The sequence below is a fragment of the Tenrec ecaudatus genome, chromosome 1 (assembly GCF_050624435.1).
Source record: "Tenrec ecaudatus isolate mTenEca1 chromosome 1, mTenEca1.hap1, whole genome shotgun sequence".
NCBI classification, from domain to species: domain Eukaryota; kingdom Metazoa; phylum Chordata; class Mammalia; order Afrosoricida; family Tenrecidae; genus Tenrec; species Tenrec ecaudatus.
The window spans coordinates 79,141,235-79,163,735 of record NC_134530.1 but is presented as its reverse complement, the minus strand read 5'-3'; the positions used below and the strand labels follow the sequence as shown (position 1 = coordinate 79,163,735).

At 42.9% G+C, this 22,501-nt stretch overlaps 1 protein-coding gene across 3 annotated transcripts in view; it reads left to right on the top strand.

Annotated features, from left to right (window-relative positions):
• Positions 1-22,501, top strand: part of NDC1 (NDC1 transmembrane nucleoporin) — a 64,019-nt gene that overhangs the window by 25,316 nt on the left and 16,202 nt on the right. For 2 of the 3 annotated variants that reach the window (XM_075556402.1, XM_075556411.1), the window contains exons 8-16: positions 1,615-1,747; positions 4,329-4,421; positions 7,274-7,355; positions 8,994-9,152; positions 12,531-12,776; positions 12,867-12,982; positions 16,306-16,356; positions 18,931-18,994; positions 19,700-19,800. In XM_075556402.1, coding sequence (XP_075412517.1) covers positions 1,615-1,747; positions 4,329-4,421; positions 7,274-7,355; positions 8,994-9,152; positions 12,531-12,776; positions 12,867-12,982; positions 16,306-16,356; positions 18,931-18,994; positions 19,700-19,800 — 1,045 coding nt within the window. The remainder of the gene's footprint in view (positions 1-1,614; positions 1,748-4,328; positions 4,422-7,273; positions 7,356-8,993; positions 9,153-12,530; positions 12,777-12,866; positions 12,983-16,305; positions 16,357-18,930; positions 18,995-19,699; positions 19,801-22,501) is intronic. The other variant, XM_075556421.1, reaches the window with a different exon arrangement.

Sequence of the window (22,501 nt, the reverse complement as noted above, 5' to 3'; positions counted from 1 at the left end):
TGGCTGACAGCAGAATAAAGCACTGCCCCATCTTGTGTCAGTCTCACTGTGCTGGTTATGTGTGCGCCCATTGCTACAGCCAAGGTGTCAATGCATTGCGGCTGGGTCAATCAGCAATCTCATGCGGGGTTTGCTATTACCAGTTATTCCGACTAGGAATATTGGCTTATGTGTTTATGTCTTACTTACTAAGAGAGATTATGATAGTGTGATTTCAATTCCTAAGTTTATAAATGGTAAAATTCAGTTTTGTCATCTATTAATTAATATCTATTAAATTGCTAGATATAAAAACCAAATTCATTCTTCATTAATTGTTAGCTCAGATTTTAAAGATGGCTGTAAGTAAAGTGGAAAAATTATATTTACTAGAAATATTTTTCTTTATCTTAAAACTAGTTGTATGGCACAGTACCTTATATTTTGTTTATTGTGTATTACTTCCCCTCATCCAGCCTCCCTTCCCTCACTGAAGCACTGTGCTGGGCATTCTTGATGGCGGCTGTTTGAAATGTCAGACTAGCCCTAAGAGGTCGATGGCGAGATTGTGCCACCAAGAGACTGAAAGTCCTCATGAATTTACAAGAGTCTCTGCCACTATTCTGTGGTGGCCACCGTCTCTGGGCAGTGCACGCGGTTTGCACTCAACTTAGAAGTTCCTGGTTAGAACCCATGCAATCTTGTGGAAAGCTGGACACTGATGATAGGCTTTAAGCAATTTATTTATTTATTTTCTTTTTGTGTAGACTTTAATTTTTTGGTTGGGAGATGACGTGGTTCTCCATGTGGAAACAGAATTGTAGATGTCTGACAACTTTATCCTTTAAAAAAAAAAAGGCTCTTACTGTCGAGATGATTCTGACTCATAGTGACCACAGGACAGTGGGACTGCCCCCCAAAGGGTTTCCAAGTTCTGTCGTCTTATGGAAGCAGACTGGCACCTTTGTCTCCTTCAGAGCGTGTCTGGTAGATTTGAACCCTCGACCTTGTGGTTAGTAGCTGGCTCTTAACCACGGAACCAGCAGGGTTCTTTGCCTATTGACAACACGCAGAGGTTGAATGAGTCAGAGGTGTTTAAAACCAGGTTCTTAAAATTGCTAGTAGTGTGATTAGAAGGCTATGATAATTTTTCTAATTGATGTATTCAAGATTTTGGTAAGAGAAAATTAGCTTTCTAATGAAGTTTCTTAAAATGCTTTAACTGTAAAGAATTGTTCATTTTAGGTGGGAGTACTTGCTTTCAACCACTGTGGAACTATGTACAGGGCAGACAGAGTTGAACCGTGGTCATGTTTAATGGTTTTTAAATATCAAAGTACAGAACAGCGATAACTAAATTTCATTATGCCTTTGGTATTTAGACTTTTGAGCTTGGCAAATTCTTCCTCCATAGTACACGGCCAAAAATGTGTGGAACACAGGAAATGCATTGTCCGTTTAGGATCTCATGGGAAGGTATCAGGGAAAGAAACCTCTGTACGGTATCAAAGGTGAATAGTATCAACATTATTTAGAAATAGAGTTTTTTGTTTCTCAGCATACTGATGCAAGTTCATAAATTATTTAGCTTGCTTTATTTTCCATAGAATTAAAGATTAACTTCTGTTTTCCCAGGCAATTGCATCCTCTTGACTCTGTGAGTGGTCTCCTGAATCTCTCGTTACTCTACCATGTCTGGCTGTGTGGTGTCTTTCTCCTTACAACTTGGTATATCTCATGGATACTCTTCAAAATCTATGTTACAGAGGTTAGTTATGAGCTTTTGTTCTTACTTTGGCCTTGTAGAGCACCCAAGCTGATTTTTCGGTAGGGCATTGATGAGTATCCCAAGCCCTTTTGGTAAATTAGGTATTGATCTCACTCATGAGGGGCATATCATTTATGACCATCATTTATTTTATATTTTATCTGAGAAACGGTTAAGTGTTCACTTAATTCCTGGACTCCAAAGGGATTGGGATGCTTCACAGTGTTACTCTTTGGAGGCTTCTATTTCTCTGTTGAGTACATGTTATATTATGTGCTATTGATATAGATAATGTTAAAACACTTAAATTTAAGACAGTTATTTTTTCTTTTTTGTTTTGTTTTAATCATTTAATTAGGGCCTCATACAACTCTTATCACAATCCGTAACATACATCAATTGTGTAAAGTACCATACATACATCAATTGTATAAAGCACATTTGTACATTCATTGGCCTCATCATTCTCAAAACATTTGCTCTCCACCTAAGCCCCTGGCATTAGGTCCTCATTTTTTTCCCCTCCCTCCCGGCTCTGCCCTCCCTCAAGAACCCTTGATAATTTATAAATTATTATTTTGTCATATCTTGCTTGCCCTGTCTGACGTCTCCCTTTACCCACTTTTCTCTTGTCCGTCTCCCAGGGAGGAGGTCACATGTAGATCCTTGAAATCGGTTCCCCCTTTCCAACCCACCCTTCCTATATTGCCACTCACACCACTGGTCCTGAGGGGATCATCCACCCTGGCTTCCCTGTGTTTCCAGTTCCCATCTGTACCAGTGTACATCCTCTGGTCTAGCCAGACTTGCAAGGTAGAATTGGGATCATGATAATGGGGAGGAGGGGGAAGCATTTAGGAACTAGAAAAAAGTTGTATGTTTCATCGTTGCTACATCGCACCCTGACTGGCTCGTCTCCTCACTGAGACCCTTCTGTAAGGGGATATCCAGTGGCCTACAGATGGGCTTTGGGTCTCTACTCCGCACTCCACCCCTCATTCACTATGATAGATTTTTTTTTCTGATGATGCCTGCTAACCTGATCCCTTCGACACCTCGTGATTGCACCGACTGGTGTGCTTCTTCCATGTGGGCTTTGATGCTTCTGAGCTAGGTGGCCAGTTGTTTACTTTCAAGCCTTTAAGACCCCAGATGCTGTATCTTTTGACAGCTGGGTACCATCAGCTTTCTTTGCCACATTTGCTTATGCACCCATTTGTCTTCAGCGATTGTATCGGGGAGGTGAGCACACAATGATATGATTTTTTTTCTCTTTGATCTCTGATACCTGATCCCTTTGACACCTTGTGATCACACAGGCTGGAGTGCTTCTTCCATGTGGGCTTTGTTGCTTCTGAGCTAGATGGTCAACTGTAATCATTTTTGAAGGAAAGCTTTGAAATTTATTCTAAAGAAATTACTTTGAACTTTGAAGTGATCTTCTGTGTAATTTGTACAAACATCTCTCTGGGGTTTGTTTTGTTGGCTATCAAAAGATGTAGCGTCTGAGGTCTTAAAAGACTTGAGTAAACAAACAGCCATCTAGCTGAGAAGCAACAAAGCCCACATGGAAGAAGCACACCAGCCTGTGTGATCATGAGGTGTTCATGGGATCAGTTATCAACGATCCAGAAAAAAAAAATCATATCAATGTGAATGAAGGAGAGCGTGGAGTGGAGACAAAGCCCATCTGTACACAAGTGAACGTCCCCTTACAGAAGGGTCACGGGGAGGAGATGAGCCAGTTAGGGTGCAGTATAGCACTGATGAAGCATACAACTTTCCTCCACTTTAATGCCCTCTATTATCATGACCTCAGTTCTACCTAACAAATCCGGTTAGACCAGAGGATGTACGCTGGTACAGATCAGAGTTGGAACCACAGGTAATCCAGGACAGATAAACCCCTCAGGACCAATCATGAGAGTAGAGATAGCAGGAGGGAAAGGGGAAGATTGGGGAAAAGGGGGAACTGATTACAAGGATCTACATATAACTCCCTCCCTGGGGGACGGACAACAGAAAAGTGGGTGAAGGGAGACACCGGATAGCATAAGACATGAAAAAATAATAATTTATAAATTATCAAGGGTTCATGAAGAGGGAGAAGGGTGGGGAGGGAGGGGAAAATGAACTGATATCAAGGGCTCAGGTAGAAAGAAACTGTTTTGAGAATGATGATTCAACAAATATACAAATGTGCTCGACACAATGGATGCATAGCATACATGGATTGTGGTAAGAGCTATAAGAGGCCCAAAATGGATTTTTTATAAAAAAGAAAAAAAGTGTTTAGAAAATGAGTGTTTTGTTTCATTTGATCATCTTTGAATGTATGCTTCAGAGAATGCTTGTTTCCGACCTTGATTTCTGTTGTTGGAAGCCAGAGTTCTAATAGAATGGGAGCATGGCAATATTTTAGAAGTGGTGTGTTTGCATTTATTAACAGTACAACCTGTTTTTGCAAGGAGTAGTAATGATGTTAATTTGGTTGTTTTAATCTCCCTTCATCATAAATCTCAATGAGTACTGAGTGTAATAAAGCCATTTTCACAGTCTTTGTATGTGATTGCATTTATAGGCTCATCTGTTCCCCGTTCAGCCACCGTTTGCAGAGGAGTCAGATGGATGCCTCCCTGCAGTGTTAAGCAGCTGTCCTCCCCTCATCATCAAGGTACCGCAACCGTGCCTCCTCTCTCTTGGCACAGCCCTCTGTAACCTGCTCTCCCGAAAGGACTTAATCGCTAAGGGGACTTGGATCGCTTTTCGAGGGCCTACCATAATGTAATATAAATGTGGGAAAAAACCCCAAGTGCTTGCTAAATTGAGTGCTGTCTACTTTTTCAATTTTCATTCCAACTGAGTAAAATGCAGGTCTGTATTGCAGTGTTAGGTATACAAACTAGCTAACTTGGTTGATATTTAGACTAAATATAAAAATACTTCCAAGCATGAACAATATCTAACCACAGGCATTCGCTTTTCTTAAACTGATAAACAGTAGAAAACACTGTTGTTTTGTTTATCTGTGGATCACCTGTGTTTTTATACTCTTATATTATTGTTTGGTTTTGTGACCAAAGGTAATGCTAGGTAAAACAAAACAAAACACAACGAAAACTAACTCACTGCCACTTAGTGTATTTCAATTCATAACAACCCTGCCTCTGGGTTCTGAGATTGTAGCTCTACAGGAGTAGATAGCCTGCCTCGGCTTTCTGTCATGGAGCCACTGGTGGTTTTGAACTGCTGACCTTGCGGGTAGCAGCTCATTGTATAACCCACTCTGCCACCAGGGCTCATTTTTCTTTCTTTCTTTTTTATGTGTATGTGTGTTTGGTAGAGTAGATATTCACTGGACTCACTTTAAGAAATACTGAGAAAATAAGAATTTTTGATCCTCAAAAAGACAGCTCCCCCCCAAAAAAAAGAGTAAAGAAGTTGCAATAACTTTATAAATCAAACTAAATGAGAGTAAATTGTTTTGGTTCCGAATGGTTTTGAATAAAATTTATTGGAGTAATTGGTTTTGATTAAAAATAGTTTTGATTTCAAAATTGTACTTTGAAAATTTAAAGTGATTCTGTTAAAAAATATTAGTATCCTTTGAATAAGGAAGACTGTAGAAGAATAGAGGCATTTGAATTGTGATAACAGAGAAGAATATTTAAAGTTCCCTGGACTGCTAAACGGGCAAACAGATCTGTGTTAGCAGTAAGTCCAGAATACTTCTCGGAGCAGTGGTTCTCAACCTGTGGGGAGCCACCCCCTTGGGGGGGGTTGAACGACCCTTTCACGGGGCTCGCCTAAGACCATCGGAAAACATCTTTCCAATCGTCTTAGGAACGGAGACAGCGCTCCTGTATCCGTCTCCTGGCGGGCCCGCCCACATGTAGATATGCCCACATACGAGGGCGTGGCGTGAAGACTGTTCCCCATGCTGCACCATGCTTCAAGACAACATTTCATTTATTTGTCATTAGAAACAAATATCTCACAATATAATTACATATTGTTTTTGTGATTAATCACTATACTTTGTGTTCAATGAGAATATATCCTGCATATCAGATATTTACATTATGATTCATAACAGTAGCAAAATTAGAGTTCTGAAGTAGCAAGGAAAATAATTTTATGGTTGGGGTCACCACCACATGAGGAGCTGTATTAAAGGGCCGCGGCCTGAGGAAGGTGGAGACCCACTTTGTCTTACATACAGTGCACATGTTGTCAGGAGAGACCAGTCCCTGGAGAAGCACATCCTGTTTGGTAAAGTGGACGGCTGGTGAACAAGGGAAGGCCCTGGACGAGAGATGGACGGACACTGTGGCTGCAGCCGTGGGCTCAGGCACAGGGCCAGTTGTGAGGGTGGCGCAGGACCATGCAGTGTTCTGTTCTGTAGTGCCTGTGGTCACGCTGGGTCAGAGCCACTCAGTGGCACCTAACAACAACAACAACCCTTTAAAAAAATAGAAGGAAAGTAGAAAGACTACTTTTATCATACTGTAGAGACATTGTGAACTAAAAGGAAAACACATCATTAACTAATTACTGTTAAATCTGAATTATGACTCATTTATTCGATAAACTCTAGAATGTCAATACTATTTGTTTCTTTGTTTTATTGAGCCAGGGAAAGAACTCCCGGGAGAACAGAGAGGGACGGGAGCATCTGGAGCCCCTGGGCGGGTTCCGAGACCCAGCGAGTAGGTCAGGGAAGTGGCTTGGTTGTTTAATAAGTGCGTAGTAATGAGCGGGTGCCAGTAGCTTCGGAGCCTGGTGGCCCACTGTATTGATGGAGAGGCTAGTGGTTCAAACAGCCAGCTGTTGTGTGGGAGAAAGATGAGACCATCGCCTCCACCTAGATGTACAGCTGTGGCGCGCTGTTCTCGAGGGCCTCTGAGTCAGCACGGACTTGATGCTAGCGGGTTTGGACCTGCAGCTTCTGCTCGCTGAGGGTATAAGGAGAATATGCTATCGCTGTCAGGAAGCTCTGGAAGAGGGAGAAGTTGTTAGAGCAGGTGCTAAGGGAACCACCCACAGGGCACCCGTCCCACAGGGAATGCTCTCGCAGGGTAGAGAGAGGCTTGCAAAGAAAACACAGTGTTCAAGAGGTGTTGTATGCCTACATTATTACCAGGCACTGTCTCTGAATGTGGTAGTAAATACGATGTTATTCCTGCTCTGTGGGCCTCACAGTTTGGTTGGTGGATCTGGACAAGTAAATGAGGAAGCTCAGCTCAGTGTGTTAAGTGTCTCAGTTAAGAGTGGGGTGTAATTTGTAGAGGGAGGTCAGGATGCTGTCGGAAATGATGTGTTTCCTCCCCCAGGGGTAGGAAGGTACATAGATTATTTTAGCTTGAAGTAGGTAAGGAAGGTAGAGGTGAGATAAGTTGTAGATATCAAGAAAGGAAGGATTTATGGTTCTAAAATACCTTCATGAAATGGGATGTAAATGTTAGACTCGATGTATAAATAGGGGTTAATAAAGTTAACAATGCATATATATTGTTTTCTTTTTAGTATTTGGCCTTGCAGGACCTGATGTTGCTCTCTCAGTATTCTCCTTCACGAAGACAAGAAGTGTTTAGTCTCAGCCAACCAGGTATTGCTGATACTAGCAGACTTGTATAGTCATGTTTCGCCAGGCGGTGCTCTACTTTGTCTTTGACAAGCGAGTCCGTCAAATGAAGCACTGGTTTAAAAAACAACAAGTAAATCTTTTCATTGCTCTAGGTATAATCTATGTCACCAGGAAAAGTGTAAGACTTTCCACCTGTTACAGTTTTCATTCAGCCCCCTCCTGCCCTTTACCTAAAGAATTAGGGAGTAGATTGATGGTCTTCGAGAAGAACATCACTGTGAAGACCCCTAAAAGTTTTCATGCTAGAAAAAGTCTAAAACATGGATGGTGTGATCCTCGATGGAAGACATAAGTTTCAGGGAGGCGAGGTGACTCTTTCTCCCCTACTATGCTACTGTGACTCAAAGGACACTCTGGGGACACGGCTCCACTTTTCTTGCCACCCTTCTCCTGCCTGCAGTTTTGCCAGTGTCCGCTTTGTTCCTTGCAGGGAGACAGTGCTGTCCCCGCCACCAGTGGGGAACAGAGATAGAGTTTGTGTAAATTCTCATCTTCTCTAATTAGCTATTCATTATTTTGCCAAACTTGCCAATTTTTAATTTATATGCTGAGTCTGTTACATGGAAGTGTAAAAGTTATATAAAAACTTTAATGATTAGAGCCATTTTTCATTTAGTAACATAAAACACGCAGGTTTGTATTGTGGAAATTAAACTGTCCAGTGCTTTCTTTTAGACATAGGTTTACTTAGGGTTTGTCTATATTGAATATTTTCACCATAGATTCAGGTAAACTGACAGGGTGACATGAGGAGCGGACTGCCTGAGAGCTTGCATTCCAAGGACAGATTATGACAGCTTGCTTAGTGGCCCTGAGTTGCAGCAATGCAGAGCACCCGAGACTCACTGATGCGGGTGTTTACGTTGTTGTGTGGTGCTCATCTCGAGCTGTAAATAGAGGGCCTGTTTAAGAAGGGCGTCTATGTGGAGAGAGCGTGATTGGCGCCAGGATGGGCAGACCAGTTTTCAGGGGACTCAGCTACTGTCAATAGCTGATAATGAAGCCTGGCTGAGTTTTACACGGCAGCTCGAAGAGACAGAGGTCTTAGAAACCCAACAGGTAATGGAACTGAAGGAATTTTAAACCGCGTGTGGGCCACTAGTTGTAAGTGAAATAGCACACGTGGAGGTGAATGTATGACCGTGTGAGTCCTGAAGCACAGGCAGAGGTGTAGCGAGTAGAGGCAGTCACACAAATGCAAACGTGGGGTCAGTGGTCAGACCGCAGCGTTCAGAGGTCAGCACAAAGCCATGCAGCTGCTTGTGCTCTTCGTCTGCCGTCTGCACTCATCAGTGAAGCCAGCCTGGTTCTTTGTAGCTCCATTTAACCTTTACTCATGTTTGTATTTTAGTGACCAACTTGCTAGTGTTTCTTTTATGGCTAGATAGCAAATTTTCACTTGAAGATTTTTGGAAAACTCATTCATTTCACAAATATTTACTGATCTGTGTATGAGGTAGCATGAATGTAAGAAGTAATTAAGAAAAGTGGTCTTTGATGCAACATGTACTGGGACCGTTCTTGTGTCTCGTCCTGTCCACTTTGAGAGGAGAGTCTAAGATTGTCTGCATTTTAAAGGTTGGTGTTTGGACCTTGTAGGTGGACACCCGCACAACTGGACAGCCATCTCAAGGGAATGCTTGAGTCTTCTAAATGACATGACGCAGAAACTGGTTCTCTACCAAGAAACTGCTGCTGCGAATGGGAGAGTGCTCATGTCGTTCTGCCCAGGGGGCTCAAGGACACCAACCGCTCCAGGTAAGGAACCCCAGTGCTGTGTGCAGAAAACACGAGTCTCAGGAACGTTTGAAAGGAATTTAAAATGTTGTGGAAAAATAGAATTAAAAAATCATGGAATTTTTCCTCGAACTTTTCAAGCACCCTTGTATTCTTAGAGAATGTTGTTCCAATTTATGGGATGTTACACTAAACTAAGAAAAAGGCCTGTGTATCATTGTTTATAGAAAATACTAGGCTCTTTGTGGTGATTGTGTTAAAAAGACGGACAAAATCTGTTCATCAAATAGAAGAATGCACTTTATTCTAATACAAAGTCACACGAGTCTTTACAAATCCTTCTGGGCGTTGTTGTGATTGCAGTACCCTGCAGACCAGAAGTCTCTGGATAGTGAAGGGTAGGGCATTACCCCTAATTGTTTCAAGATGGCCTGAGACGATGTTAGCACCTCTTCAGGTTGAATTATGAAGACAGAGGGAGAAACACAAGTGGAGGAGCCTGTGCTATTTTCCCTAATGCCTGAAGTGGAAGATTCCTGTAATTGTCAGACTGAAAAGGACTTAAATGCAGAGATGCCGTTTGGAGTCAGGTGTTTAATGAAGCAGTGAGGCCAGCTGAGTGGCCACAGGGCCGGTAAACTGGAAAGCACAGGCTTCGCCTGAAGGGGGAGCTTGTGGGTTGGCGTCAGCCATTTAATCAGGCACTAGTTAAGTGCTCTGCTGCTAATCAAGGGGTCAGTGGTTCGAATCCACCGGGCATTGTGGCAGCCTGCTTCCATGAAGATTACAGCCTTGGGAATACTGTGAATTAGTTTTATTCGCTCCTATCCTTGGTGGCACTATGGGTTAGGCTTTGAACTGACAACTGTAAAGTTGACAATTCAGACTGACCAGTGACTGTGAAGATCTCCCATAAAGACTGACAGTCTGAGAAACCTGACCTAGGGTCCCTGTACGTCAGAATTGACTTGATGGCAGTAGGTTGGTTTGTCATAAGGTCACTAAAATTTGGAATTGATATGACGGCAGTGGGTTTGGTGTTTGGTTTACATGAGCTTCCAGGTTTTTGTATCTTTTTAAAGCCTGAAATTTAAAAATATCTAGGTGAAATCCACTTTTTATAGATTGGCGACTAATTCTGATGTTTGAAAGTCACTCTGGGTCAAGGCAGTTAGCTCTGTGTGTTTGAAGGCAGTACTCCACTGGTTTGGGCAAAGACACACTTTGCAGGTGAAAATCACTGAGAGAACCATGAACGCCAGATTTTCAAAGATGTTAGGGCATTTCAGACATTGCCAACTTTTCACTGTGTATTTAATACACGATTGAATGCCGCAAGACAAAGGAACGCTGAAATAAAGTGTAATAGAAGTATGGACCCAGTGATCCAGCTGCCCGTTTTTTACCTAATGAGTCCTGGTGGCACAGTGATTAAAGTGCTTGGCTACCAACAGAAAGTTGGTGGCTTGAACTCGTGGGAGAAAGGAGTGGCCATCTGCTTCATAAGCCTGAGAAACCCTGTGGGGCAAGTCCGTTCCGCCCTGCGGGATTGCAGTGGGGCCTAGACCACAGTGACTTTGGGTTGAACTTCCCAATTAACAATCTGTTGTTTTTTGACCCCCCAAAACTTCTTTCCTTGGGACTGCTTGCTCATTTTGTCATCTCTACTGGACTGTTACCTCCAGGAGGCTTTAAAACTATGGGTCTTCAATGAGTACTTGCTGAGAGTGTAGAATAAGATAACTGTATGAGCAGTAACAAATGAGCTGAGAGCTGGAGCAAAGTGGAGAGGGTTTTGAGGGGCTAGGTGGAGGTCCTATCCTCAGCAAGAAGTACAGCGTGAGTAGTCCAGAACATGAGGAGACTTGCTCCGTCTCGTGCTCCTGGAGCGTGAAGTATGAGAGAGAGGGAGAGACGTGAGATGTTTTCTAGTGGAGAGTTTATCCTGTAGGCATGGCATGGAGCCAGGAAGAATTTTGAATAGGCTGATGACCCCAGATTTACATATTAGGTCCTGTGGATTATGGACTTGACCAAGAGTGGAACGTTTCCTATTTATTTAGTTTTGCATTTATTATTTTAAATTGTTGTGATACCCTCTCGTTCAGCCAAAATTTGTCTCGTGAGGAATACAGTAAGTCCCTGGGTTACAGACAACTAACTTCATGGACAACTTGTATTTGCCCTTTAATAATATTAAGTAAACCTGCCCCTCACTGTAAAAAGTTAGAACTTACTCAAACACATCATTACAGTCACCTTCACTTGATGCTGTAGTAGCTTTTGAATCACTGAAAACTCGGAGCCCGTTGCCCTGAAGTGAGACTACATCAGAGCTGTGTGCACATGTTCTTACTAGAAATTCAGTGTACTTAGGAACAGATCTCATTCGTAACTTTTGCACTGCCTATAGAAAACCTCATTCTGAATTTTAAAATGTACTCTCCAAAGCTTTCTAATTTCCACTAACCCTCAAAAAGTCATGTTAGGAAAATTCGGTACTTTGTTAATGCCTTACAGTGGTTTTGTTAAGATGATAAAATCCTATTATTTTATTTTTTTGTCTTTGTGCCTGCTGCTGGAGTGGGAGGGACAATGCTCCATTTTTGTGTGTGGGACGAGCTATAACTAAATTGGCAGAGTTGCAGGGGACTTACAAATTTTGTGGAATAATGGAATTAAAAGACAGTGGAATTTCCCCCTAAACTCTTTGGAGCCTCCTTTTATAAGACGATTGTTAAGGAAGCTCTTTGCGTGTCAGCTTCATCCCGTGAGATGTGTAGCCCCCCCGGGAAGGTTAGTCTTTGGTGTGATTGGTGAGCGTGGGAGAGCGTCAGGTGGAATGAGAATGTTCGCGCTCTCTGTTTTACACTGGGCTTGGCATAGTTAGCCCAGTGACACTGTAGGAAGAGCATGCCGCAGCACTGACTTACACAGTGTCCCAACACTCAACCCTTCACGACCGGCTAGAGCAGCTCCGTGGGTTCTGAGAACAGAGCCCTGTCCACGCGTAGAAAGCCTCGTCTTTCTTCCTCAGAGCCACCCCGGGTGTGACGTGCTGGTCTCAGAGTGGGCAGCCCACCTCATGACCCACTATGCCACCAGGGCTCCTTGCCATGTACAAACAAAATTTTAATGGATGAGTTCATTGAAAAACAGCCTGTACTTGGAGAAATTGACCTTGAAGATGAAAATATTCCTGGAGGGTAGAAAACAAGGGACGCTGTCCCTGTCTGACACTAAGAGCTCATTGATGTTTTGAATGAACTCTTTACTGAATATGGATGGTCATTGAATTATTGTGGGAGAAGAGGTCTTAGGAATGGAAACCGTCTACTAAGAAAAAAGCAGAGCTGTGTAACATTTGAGAACCTGTGCCTTGGCTCTGTTCTCTTACAGAAGAAATCACTTTTCAGACACCGAAATCTAGCCAGATGACTCGGCCTTCAGTGCCATCAGCAGTGAAATCCTCGATATTTTCATCAAAATTATCTACACCTGATGTTGTAAGTCCCCTTGGGACCCCCTTAGGTTCTGGTGTAATTAATCGGATGGCTGGAGTTTTTGATGTAAGCACCTGCTATAGGTCACCTCAAAGTCCTCAACTAATAAGAAGAGGGCCTAGATTATGGACTTCTGCACCTGGTGAGGATATTTATTTTCTCTAATTTGAAATTTCAGTTAATAGAGGTCAGACAGCCTAACCTCTTACCTTACTTTTTGTTTTTTTAATAGATCAGCAAATGACTGAATTTTGTAATCCACCTCCATCTACCTTTGTGAGTGCTGAGGGTAAGACAATGGGTCAACCAAGTGTGATTTCTTCCTGGATTCAGAATAAACGTGATCAGGTAGGGTGATATGGCTACAGGCCTTCTATTTGTAGATAGTATCGGGAGCATTAAGATGAGTAAACCACCAGGAATCTCTCAATAGGTGGGATTTTGGGTGGGTTTTTTTTTTTGTACTTTGTGTATCAAGTTGAAATATAAATGGCCAGCATTCTACTTGTTTTGAGCTGTACAAATAGCAATTTCATTTTTCTTAACTTACTACAATGCCTTTGATGTAAGTATTGAGTGCTTCAAAAAGTTTGTGAAAAGTGGAATTAAAAGATAATGAAATATTCCCGTTAACTTTCTGAAGCACATTTGTTTCTACAGGATGTGTTTTCAGACAAAGGAAACAAAACCCTTGCCCCCATGTAGTGTTTACACTCTAGTGAGGGGAAATAGATAAGTAAGCCCATGCATTTATTATACTAGATGTATTGAAATATAAAGTACATTAATTGTCAGGCTATTCTGTACTATTAAGAAACAGAGTTGCCTGTTAAGCTATGGTATACTATGGACCATAAGATACACTCTGATAATTGACATTAAAATAGGGAGAGTAATGGGTCATAGAAGGAAAGGGATTTACTATGTCTTATGTCAGAAGCATGCAGCAGGTAAGGGAGATGGAGGATAACTAGGGGAGGGAGTCCCAGTTTATACGGGCAGTCGGCAGAAGCTTCCTTGATGAGACGGCTTGATGTGAGCATGGAGGGCAGGAGGGATTAGCACCCGTGGAAGTGTGAGGAAAAACTGGACTCCAGTATGGCTGGAGTGGAGCGCGGGGGGTGGGTGATGGAGTCAGAGGCCTAGCTAGCATGCCGAGCACACCAGCCTGTTAGCTGTGGAAAGATGTTGGCTTTTCCCCCAAGTAAGCCAGAAAGTTCTGGAAGGATTTGCTCACAAGAGTGACGAGACGTTACTGGCCAGACCCCTGAGAGTGACATGATGTTACTAGCCAGACCCCTGACACTATGGCCCCCTAGCTGCCCTTTAGATCTGGAACAGAATTTACCTCTGGTAGAAAAGTCAGCCATTTAAGATTTCAGGGCAACATCTACCCAATGACAAAGTTCAGAGGGTAGGGAAGAAGAAGAAATGGAAACAGGAGAGGCAGGGAGAAAGTGGACTAAATGATGGTGCACATTGAGGATCAAAGCTCACATGCTTGTGGAATGTAAGGCTGGTGTTCTGCTCTGTAACCCTTCATCAGAATCACAATACAAAAGTTTCTACAAAAGAAAGAGTGACGTGAGAGTCATCCTCACTGCTCCGTGAGACTCGGATTAGGAGGGCAGGAGTGGCGATGGTGGTATTTACATGACCACTGTGGTTGTGGTGGAAGTTATGAAATACGATCAGAGTCTACATGTATTTCGAAGGTTGAGGTAACAAGGTTTATTTATGATTTGGTTGTGGCCCAATTAGAGAGGAGCACATGTATAGTTTCTGGCTTGCGCAATTCTGTTTTTTTTAATTCATTTTTGCTATGAACTTTTTAAAAGTTTGTATAGTTGTGAATTTATAAAGTTGCAACTTACTGATTTCTGGAGGAAAGTTCTTGATAGAGTTGAGGTGGGGAAAATCAGGAGTCCGATTTTGGACATGCCAATTTGGACGTGCCTGGTAGACCACTAAGTGAAAGTACTGAGTAAAGAACTGAACATGTATCTAGTGTAGGCAGAGGTTCTGGGTAAAATTGGAAGCTCTCAGTGGATAGACCGTATTGAAAGCCTTGAGACTAGGGGAAAACTCAGGAGGAGTGCAGCTTCCCAGAACTGGGCCCCCTCCAGGGATTAAAGGCATGGGAATAAGAGGAGCAGCGGAAGAGACGGAGGCCTGGTCATTGAGCTGAGAGGACACCAAGAAAAGACCCTGAGGAGGGGAGAGGTGGCTCGAGCTGCTCGGTGGACTCATGGGATGAGTGGGCTGGGAGGGCCAGGAGCAGGGGGAGGGGAACTGGAGGCTGCAAGCAGAGCCGGCGCTCTCGAGAAGCAACCTGTAGGGGATCCAGCAAGTGGGGTAGTAGCTGGGGGAGTGGAACAATCCAAGGGGTTCTGTGTTTTAAGATGTTAGAAATTGTGACATGCTCACTAATGCCTGATGGTAGAGAAGGAAAAGTAAGGGTGCTTCATGAACTTCAGGCCATATAATGGCTTTATGTGCCACAGGCACTAGCACGCCACTTTTTATGCAACATCTAGACATGTGCCGCTGTTAACATCCTTCTTGCCAGTGGTGTAGCTCTCAAATAAGGGTATTGTTTGGAGCAAATTCACTTTTTTAAAAACAGTTTTATTAGCACTTCATCCACCTCACACAGTTCAGTAATTGAGTCGTACAAAAAGGAGTTGTACGAACGACTATCACCACGTTCACTTCTAGAGCATTTTCTTCTTCCTTGTACTCCCTGTTATTCATGCAATTATTTTTTTTCTAATTGTGGCAAAAATACACACAATAAAGCATTCTCTATTGCCACCACTTCTGCATGTCGGATTCAGTGCCATTGATTACATTCTTCGTGCTGAACAACCATTTTCGGCATCTTTTTCCAAATTACCCCACCTCTGCTAACATCAACTCAGTGCCCTTCACCCATGGTCATGGTTGGTCAAGTGTGAGTTTTTAGTAGTTTTCTTGATACGGTATTCACATATCACACACTTCCATGCTTAAATCGCTTTTATGTTAGTTGTATACATCATCACACTCAGTTTCACGTTCACTCTAAGTCAGTTGGAATACATAGATTTCCTTTTGATGTAAGAAATGTTTTTTCCCCAGTAAATGTCAGCTTTGTGCCGCTGCATTTTGAGGGAGTGGGGAAGTGGGAGGGTGGACAGGGGAAGCAGTCTAGGGGCCTCGAAAAGTTCGTGGAAAAATTCCATTATCTCGCCATTCCGTTTTTTTCACTGAACTTTTGAAGCCCCTTTGTATTAAGAAATGAAAGGGCCAGACACTGTCAAGAATTGATGAAGAATATGGCTTTAGACAATGGCCCCTAGAGCCACTTAAAAATCCCTTTATTACAAACAGCTCTCATTTGGCGATGCGCTCATTTGCTCCGGAGACATCTCCAGTTCACAGCAACCCTGTAGGACAGACAGCTGAAGGTGCCCTAAATGCGTGGGCCCGTGATTGAGGTTAGAGGGCCATCTTTGTTACCTGATTCGTGGCACACAAGTACTCATTTACTGAAGTGGGTTATTGTGTATGCCAGAGTTCTTGCCCTGCAAGATGTGAGGTGCCTCATTTTCATTCTGAGTGTCCAGCAGCCTGGGCATACCGTGTTTGAAAGCTGTCACTGTGTCACTCTTCTCTCTTTTCCACCCCAGGTGAAGAACTTCCTGTCAAAGCGGGTGCTGATAATGTATTTTTTCAGTAAGGTAAGAAATGCAGCTATCGTGCTTTGGGAATGGGGTAATGGAGATAAGAAATGCAGAGAGGAGCTCATGCCTAAGTATGTTATAGCTTAATCCTCGGGAGCCTAACAGCTTTGTATGGTGCTTCTCTGAACCTCCCCTCTAACAGCAGTTGCCCTGGACACACATGACACACTGCTCACCTTGGTGATTCCTGAGGCTTGGCTTGGCCGTTGGCCTCCTGAGTCTGTGGCTGCAGACAGCTCTGTGCTGATCTGCAACATCTACCTACCTGGTTCTGGATCTTCCCAAAGCCAGCACATCTGCTAGCTGATGCTTCACCACTCATTTTCCTTCCAACATCTTTGTGGCCAATTTGGTGTTGTAAAGAGAGTTGTCTGAGTTAGCTCGCAGATGCTGAGCTTGTGATAGATAAAAAGTTGCAATTCAGGCCACAGACTAAATGACATTCTACTTTGTCAGCTACTCTGGCTGCCACGGGAGAGCAGATCACAGTTGGGAAGCTAAAGCTTCATTCTGTTTTCACTGGCTACAGTTGTGTGTGTTAATCAGTCCTTTGATGAACAAGCCCCTTGCCCATATGCAGGGGAAATAGATTTTGAATTCTGTTTTTCAAATCTACTTCTCTCTGCACCCCACTAATGCCTTCAAGTGGAAGTTCGCATTGGCATCATCATTCATTTGAACTTTGGGGGCTTCCTACACTGAAAGTCATACTGGGAAAAGGTCTGAACCACGCTCAAAGAAATACAGTAAATGCATGTGACAAATAAATTTTTTTAAATTTAAAGATAATTTTACTGGGGGCTCTTACAGTTTTTTATAACAATCCATACATCAGTTGCATCAACCATATTTGTACATATGTTGCCATCAGTAGTTTCTAGACATTTACTTTCTTTTGGGCCCTTGGTATCGGCTCTTCTTTTTTCCCCTCCCTCCGTACCCCCACGACCCCTTGATAAATGATAAATGATTATATTATTTTCATATCTTAAACTGAACACGGTCTCCCTTCCCCCTGTCTCCTTTCCTGCGTGGTTTCTGTTCTTCCCCCTGGAGGGGTCCGGTGTGTGGTTATGAGTCGATCATCACGATCGTCCCCTCCCTCTTTCCGGCCATGCTACTCGCGTCCTGTTCCTGGGTTCTGTGTGTTGTGGGCTCTTACCTTGGCTGTACCTGAGCACCTGCTCCAGTCTCGCCCAAGTGAGAGGCAGCACTGGGGTCATGATAGTTAGTGGGGCATGAGGAAGCCTCGAGGATCCAGAGGGGTGTTGTGTGTTTCATCAGTGATTTACTGCACCCAGGTTGGCTCATCCCTTCCCTGTGGACCATCTGTGAGGGGATGTCCCATCGGAACAAAGAATTTTATGTCTGGTTCTGAAATGTTTTTTTTAGTATAGTAAAAGAGAAGATCCACCCAATTCTTTATTACTTCAAACATGGTCTCCCTGGGGCTCTCCATAAGGAGCCCTGTTGGTGTACTGCTTACATATTGAGCGGTGAACTGCAAGGTCAGCAGTTTGAGACAACCAGCCGCTCCTTGGGAGAGAAATAGATAGGACTTTCTCTTACTCTAAAGAGTTACTCATAAATATACAGGGGCAGCATCCCTCTGAGCTGGCATTGGTTCGATGGCAGTGAACTTGGTTTTGGTTTGGAGGTTCTCCATTGTAGTTTTGGGAAAGAAAGCTACCTTGTAAAGAAGAAGAGGCATTCTCTGAAATTGCTCTCCAGTGTTTTGTTGTAGGAAGAGGGTCGAGAACTAATCTTGAGTATTTTATCTTTGCTTTTTTCACTAAGTTTCTTCATTTGATTCTAATACAAATTCTGTGAGATACCTCGTTCTCTGTTGACAAATGAGGAGACCCTGAACAAGATGTCCCATTTCCTTGGAAACTGACGGCTAGTTTTGACTCTCATTTTGCCAGTAGATATGCTCTACAGTAAGTCGTAGACACCGCTCTGTGATGTAGGAGTCAATAGGCTTTATTGGATGTGTAATAAATGAACACTAGTTGTTTACTTGGGTCAATTCCTGCTCCATGCTATTCAACTTTGATATATGAAAGACATTGGGTGGTTTTTCCTAGAACAGGACTAAAGGATAAAGGAAGGTAATATTAATGTAAGGTCCCTGGGTGATACAAATGGTTAATTTGCTTTGCAATTAACAGTGGGAGCCCTGGTCATGTAGTGGTTATACATTGGGCGGTGATCTTAATCAGCTCTGTAGCACCTGGTTTAAAAAGTAAAAATATATTTAGGTTCTTATGCTGTAAAGAAAAGCCCATTTAGTCATTTTATGAAATTGTCTCTGTAATATTCTACTGCAGTGGGTTTGAACAAATGTACTCTTAGATGAGATTTAGAGATGTCTCAAGTCATGCAATAAATTGATGACCGGTGCTTGATTGCAGTTCAGTTATATAAGAATTTCAAATTTTAATTCTTGGGAGGTAGAATATAAAAAAGTGTTATTATTAAAAATCTTCACAGTTGATGAAGCGAAATACGGTGGTACTTTTTTTTTTTCCTCCTGGAGGAGCTTGCTTAATATTTATGCTTTATTTGTAGCACCCAGAGGCCTCCATTCAGGCTGTTTTTGCAGACGCGCAAGTGCATATTTGGGCATTAGAAGGTAAGCAATCAGTTATAGGTAAGCGTATAGTCAATGTGAAAGATAAGCTTGGGACTTTGATCTCAGTTTGAATTTTCAAATGCACTTGCAGAGAAATTGAGCCTGAGATTCTTCCATATCTTTTCCAAATTTAAGGCAATAAGTAGAGTTTTTTTTTTAACTTTTGTTAACTATGAAGCTTGATTATTGTTCAAAGAACTGTTTCTTTTCATCTGATAGACGAAACGGCCCAGAGGGGCCTTTCCAGCCCACACTGAAAACAGCCTCACCGCCACCACCCTCCCTTACCACGCTGCCCTGTGTGTCCCACCGACTTTCTCTGCTAGAATGTAAAGCTGAGACTTTGGCATCTTATTAGTGTTGTCGACCACCTTTTCAGTGCCTGTTCACATTGTTAGGGTGTTCTGTGTACGATAGGTAGGCACTTGGCTATGTAGTGAGAGGCGTGAACCCACCAGTCTTGCAAGCCCTGTAGTACAGTGTGCTCCGTCGTGTAGGCTCTCTGAGTCAAAATCAATTCATAGAGTCATTCACTGTGTTTTGGAGTTTATTTAGATTTCCTACCCATTTTTTTTAATTACACAATTAATTTTAGGAGTTTTTATACTGGATATATACTTTTAGTCAGATGGATGTATTCCATTTGCTTATTTATGAATCATATGTAATGTGTGTGTGTGTGTGTGTGTTTGTTTTCCCTTTGAGGTCTGTCTCACTTAGTCGCAGCATCATTTACAGAAGATCAGTTTGGAGTTGTGCAGACCACACTACCAGCTATTCTTAATACTTTACTAACGCTGCAAGAGGTGAGCAATCTGCAGGTTTGGTCGGGATAGAGGTTTGTGCCTAGCTATTGAATTTTGTTTCTTCAGTATACCTCCAAGGAAACATACAACTTTCCTCTAGTTCCTAAAGGCTTCCTCCTCCCCACTATCATGACCCCAATTCTACCTTACAAATACGGCTAAACCAGAGCATGTACACCTGGTACAGATAAGAATTGGAAACATGGAATCCAGGACAGATAAACCCTTCAGGACCAATAATGAGAGTAGTGATACCAGGATGGGGAAGGGGGAGGTGGGAGAAAGGGGGAACCTATCACAAGGATCTACATATAACCCCCTCCCTGGGGGATGGACAGCAGAAAAGTGGGTGAAGGGAGACATCGGTCAGTGTAAGACATGAAAAAATAGCAATAATTTATAAATTATCAAGGGTTCATAAGGGGGGAAAATGAGCTGATACCAAGGGCTCAAGTAGAAAGAAAATATTTTGAAAATGATGGCAACAAATGTACAAATGTGCTTGACACAATGGATGCATGTATGGATTGTGATAAGAGCTGTTTGAGCCCCAATAAAATGAGTAAAAAACAAAAATAAAAAACAGTAAATTTTATTTCTTATATTTATTAACAAGAAGCATCTCGGAGATTAACACAGAAATACTATTCCCACTCAGGAAATTGTAATCTAAAGGAGAACGATTAAGAGAAATGTTTATTCCTCTACTCGTAAGTGTGTAGAAATCAAAAGGAAAGGAAACTAAACCTACAGGTTTAAGGTACGTTTCTGGTATTGAACAGATCATTTTGTTCAACAAAAGTTTGTAGGTCCTACCACAATGTGTAGCTTATCAACCAGCAGCATGTAGCAGAGCTGATGTCAGTGGATGCTCCCCACCAGGCTGGCTGGCAGGTCTACTTAATTCTAGACTGAAAGGATGGCGAGCAGTAAAACATGCTTTCTACTTTACACTAGGCGTCCAGTCCCGGCTCCTGGTTGCATGAGGGTTCACGTTACTTTGTCGCATTAATGGCCTGTCAGAGGGGAGGTGTCAGCACTCAGCGCCGAGGCGTTGTGGTTTCCTGCAGGCGGTGGTGTTGAAGCAGGCTGTACGGGTAATGGCGCATGGTCTGGTCTTGGAAGACCACTTAGGAGAGGCTGCTTCCTGTTCTTCACAGTTGTTCTTATTCTCTCTGAGAAAAGCCGTAGCCCCCTTTGAGTTTTCTTGTTTCCACGAGCTCAATTACCTTGAGATGTGGATGCCCACAAGTTGTTGTTGTGGCTCTTCTTGCCACGAACCTGGTCAGGCGTACCTCACACTCCATTCTCCTTTACCTGTTTGGACACCAGCCACCCTTCCCATCCACTCTACATCTGTGCTGGGTTTGATCATTTGTTGCCACCAGAACTCAAAGACAATACACACAATTAAGGGGGTTTCAATCAAGTTCCCATTTTAGCACTTTATTAGGGAAGGCCTCTGCACAGTGCCATCCAGCATTGGGTGGCGTTACAGAGACGTGGGTAGAAGAGCCGCATTCAGAACTGTCCCTCCACCACCTTGGCATCCGTGCTTCCCTAAGACGCACCCTGCAGTCTTTAACTGTTGCAGATGCCTCACTCGCTCTCTCTACTCCACATCCTGCGACGGTGAGCAGTTCTTGTCCACATGCTTCACCTGTCCCACAACTCTCTTTTTTTATATGAGGGGTAGCACCCCCAAAAAACCAGAATATATTTTTTTCAAAGCAACGTATTTAATTTTTTTTTTTTACAAAACAACATCACCTTCAAAGTACTCTCCATTACACTTAATATTTTTGTCAAATCTGTGATGCCATTCTGGGAAACATTTTTGAAACTCTTCTGTTTGGATGGCTGACAGCATCTCCCTTGTTTTTTGATGTTTTCAAATTGCTGTCTGGCAAGAGAGGCATGCTGTTTTTTGACAAAAACTGGCGTACTAAGATGGCTGTGTGAGCAGGTGCATTACCCTGGTGGCTCTCTGCCACAAATCAGGACTGGTTTTGTTTGTTTGTTTTGCACACTGTTACTCTAAATAGAAAGCTTGAATATGAATTCGACATTTTTATCCATTTGGGAAGTTGACAGCTATCCAGAGTTAGGTGTGTTATCAGTCGACATTTCACCTTTTTTGAAATTAGGAAAACACTTGTACACTTGAGTTTTTCCCACAGTGCGTCCTTGTAAGCTGTGTTCAACATCACAACAGTTTCTGTGGCACTTTTCCCAAGCAGGAAACAAAATTTCACAGTTGCACTCTGTTCTCTTAAATCATCCATCACAAAAAACAAGGTTTCAGCAAAATTGCTTTCACAAAAAAATTCACTATAACCAGAGAGAACCTTGCCAGGCGATGCCGCAGAGTGCACTAACGCAGAGTGGGGTGCCCAAAGCTCACCCAGTGGGGAAATGCTCGCCATGGAAGCTCTGCTCTGCTCAGCACAATTCGGTTTTGTTTTGGGGCACCCCTTGTGTACTCTTCAGGCGCAGTCTCCTCACACACCCCTGGTTCTCATTGTCACTGACGCTGCCCCACCTCTGAGGCTTACAGTTCTAGCATGCCCTTTAAACCAGAGTCTGCCTCTTTGGTGCCGGGGAGCCTTGGACAGTTGGTGGAAGCCCATGCACTTTCTAAGGGTAATGTTCTTCAATGCATAAAATGCTTAGGGTTAGAAAGGAAGTCTGTTCTATTGAA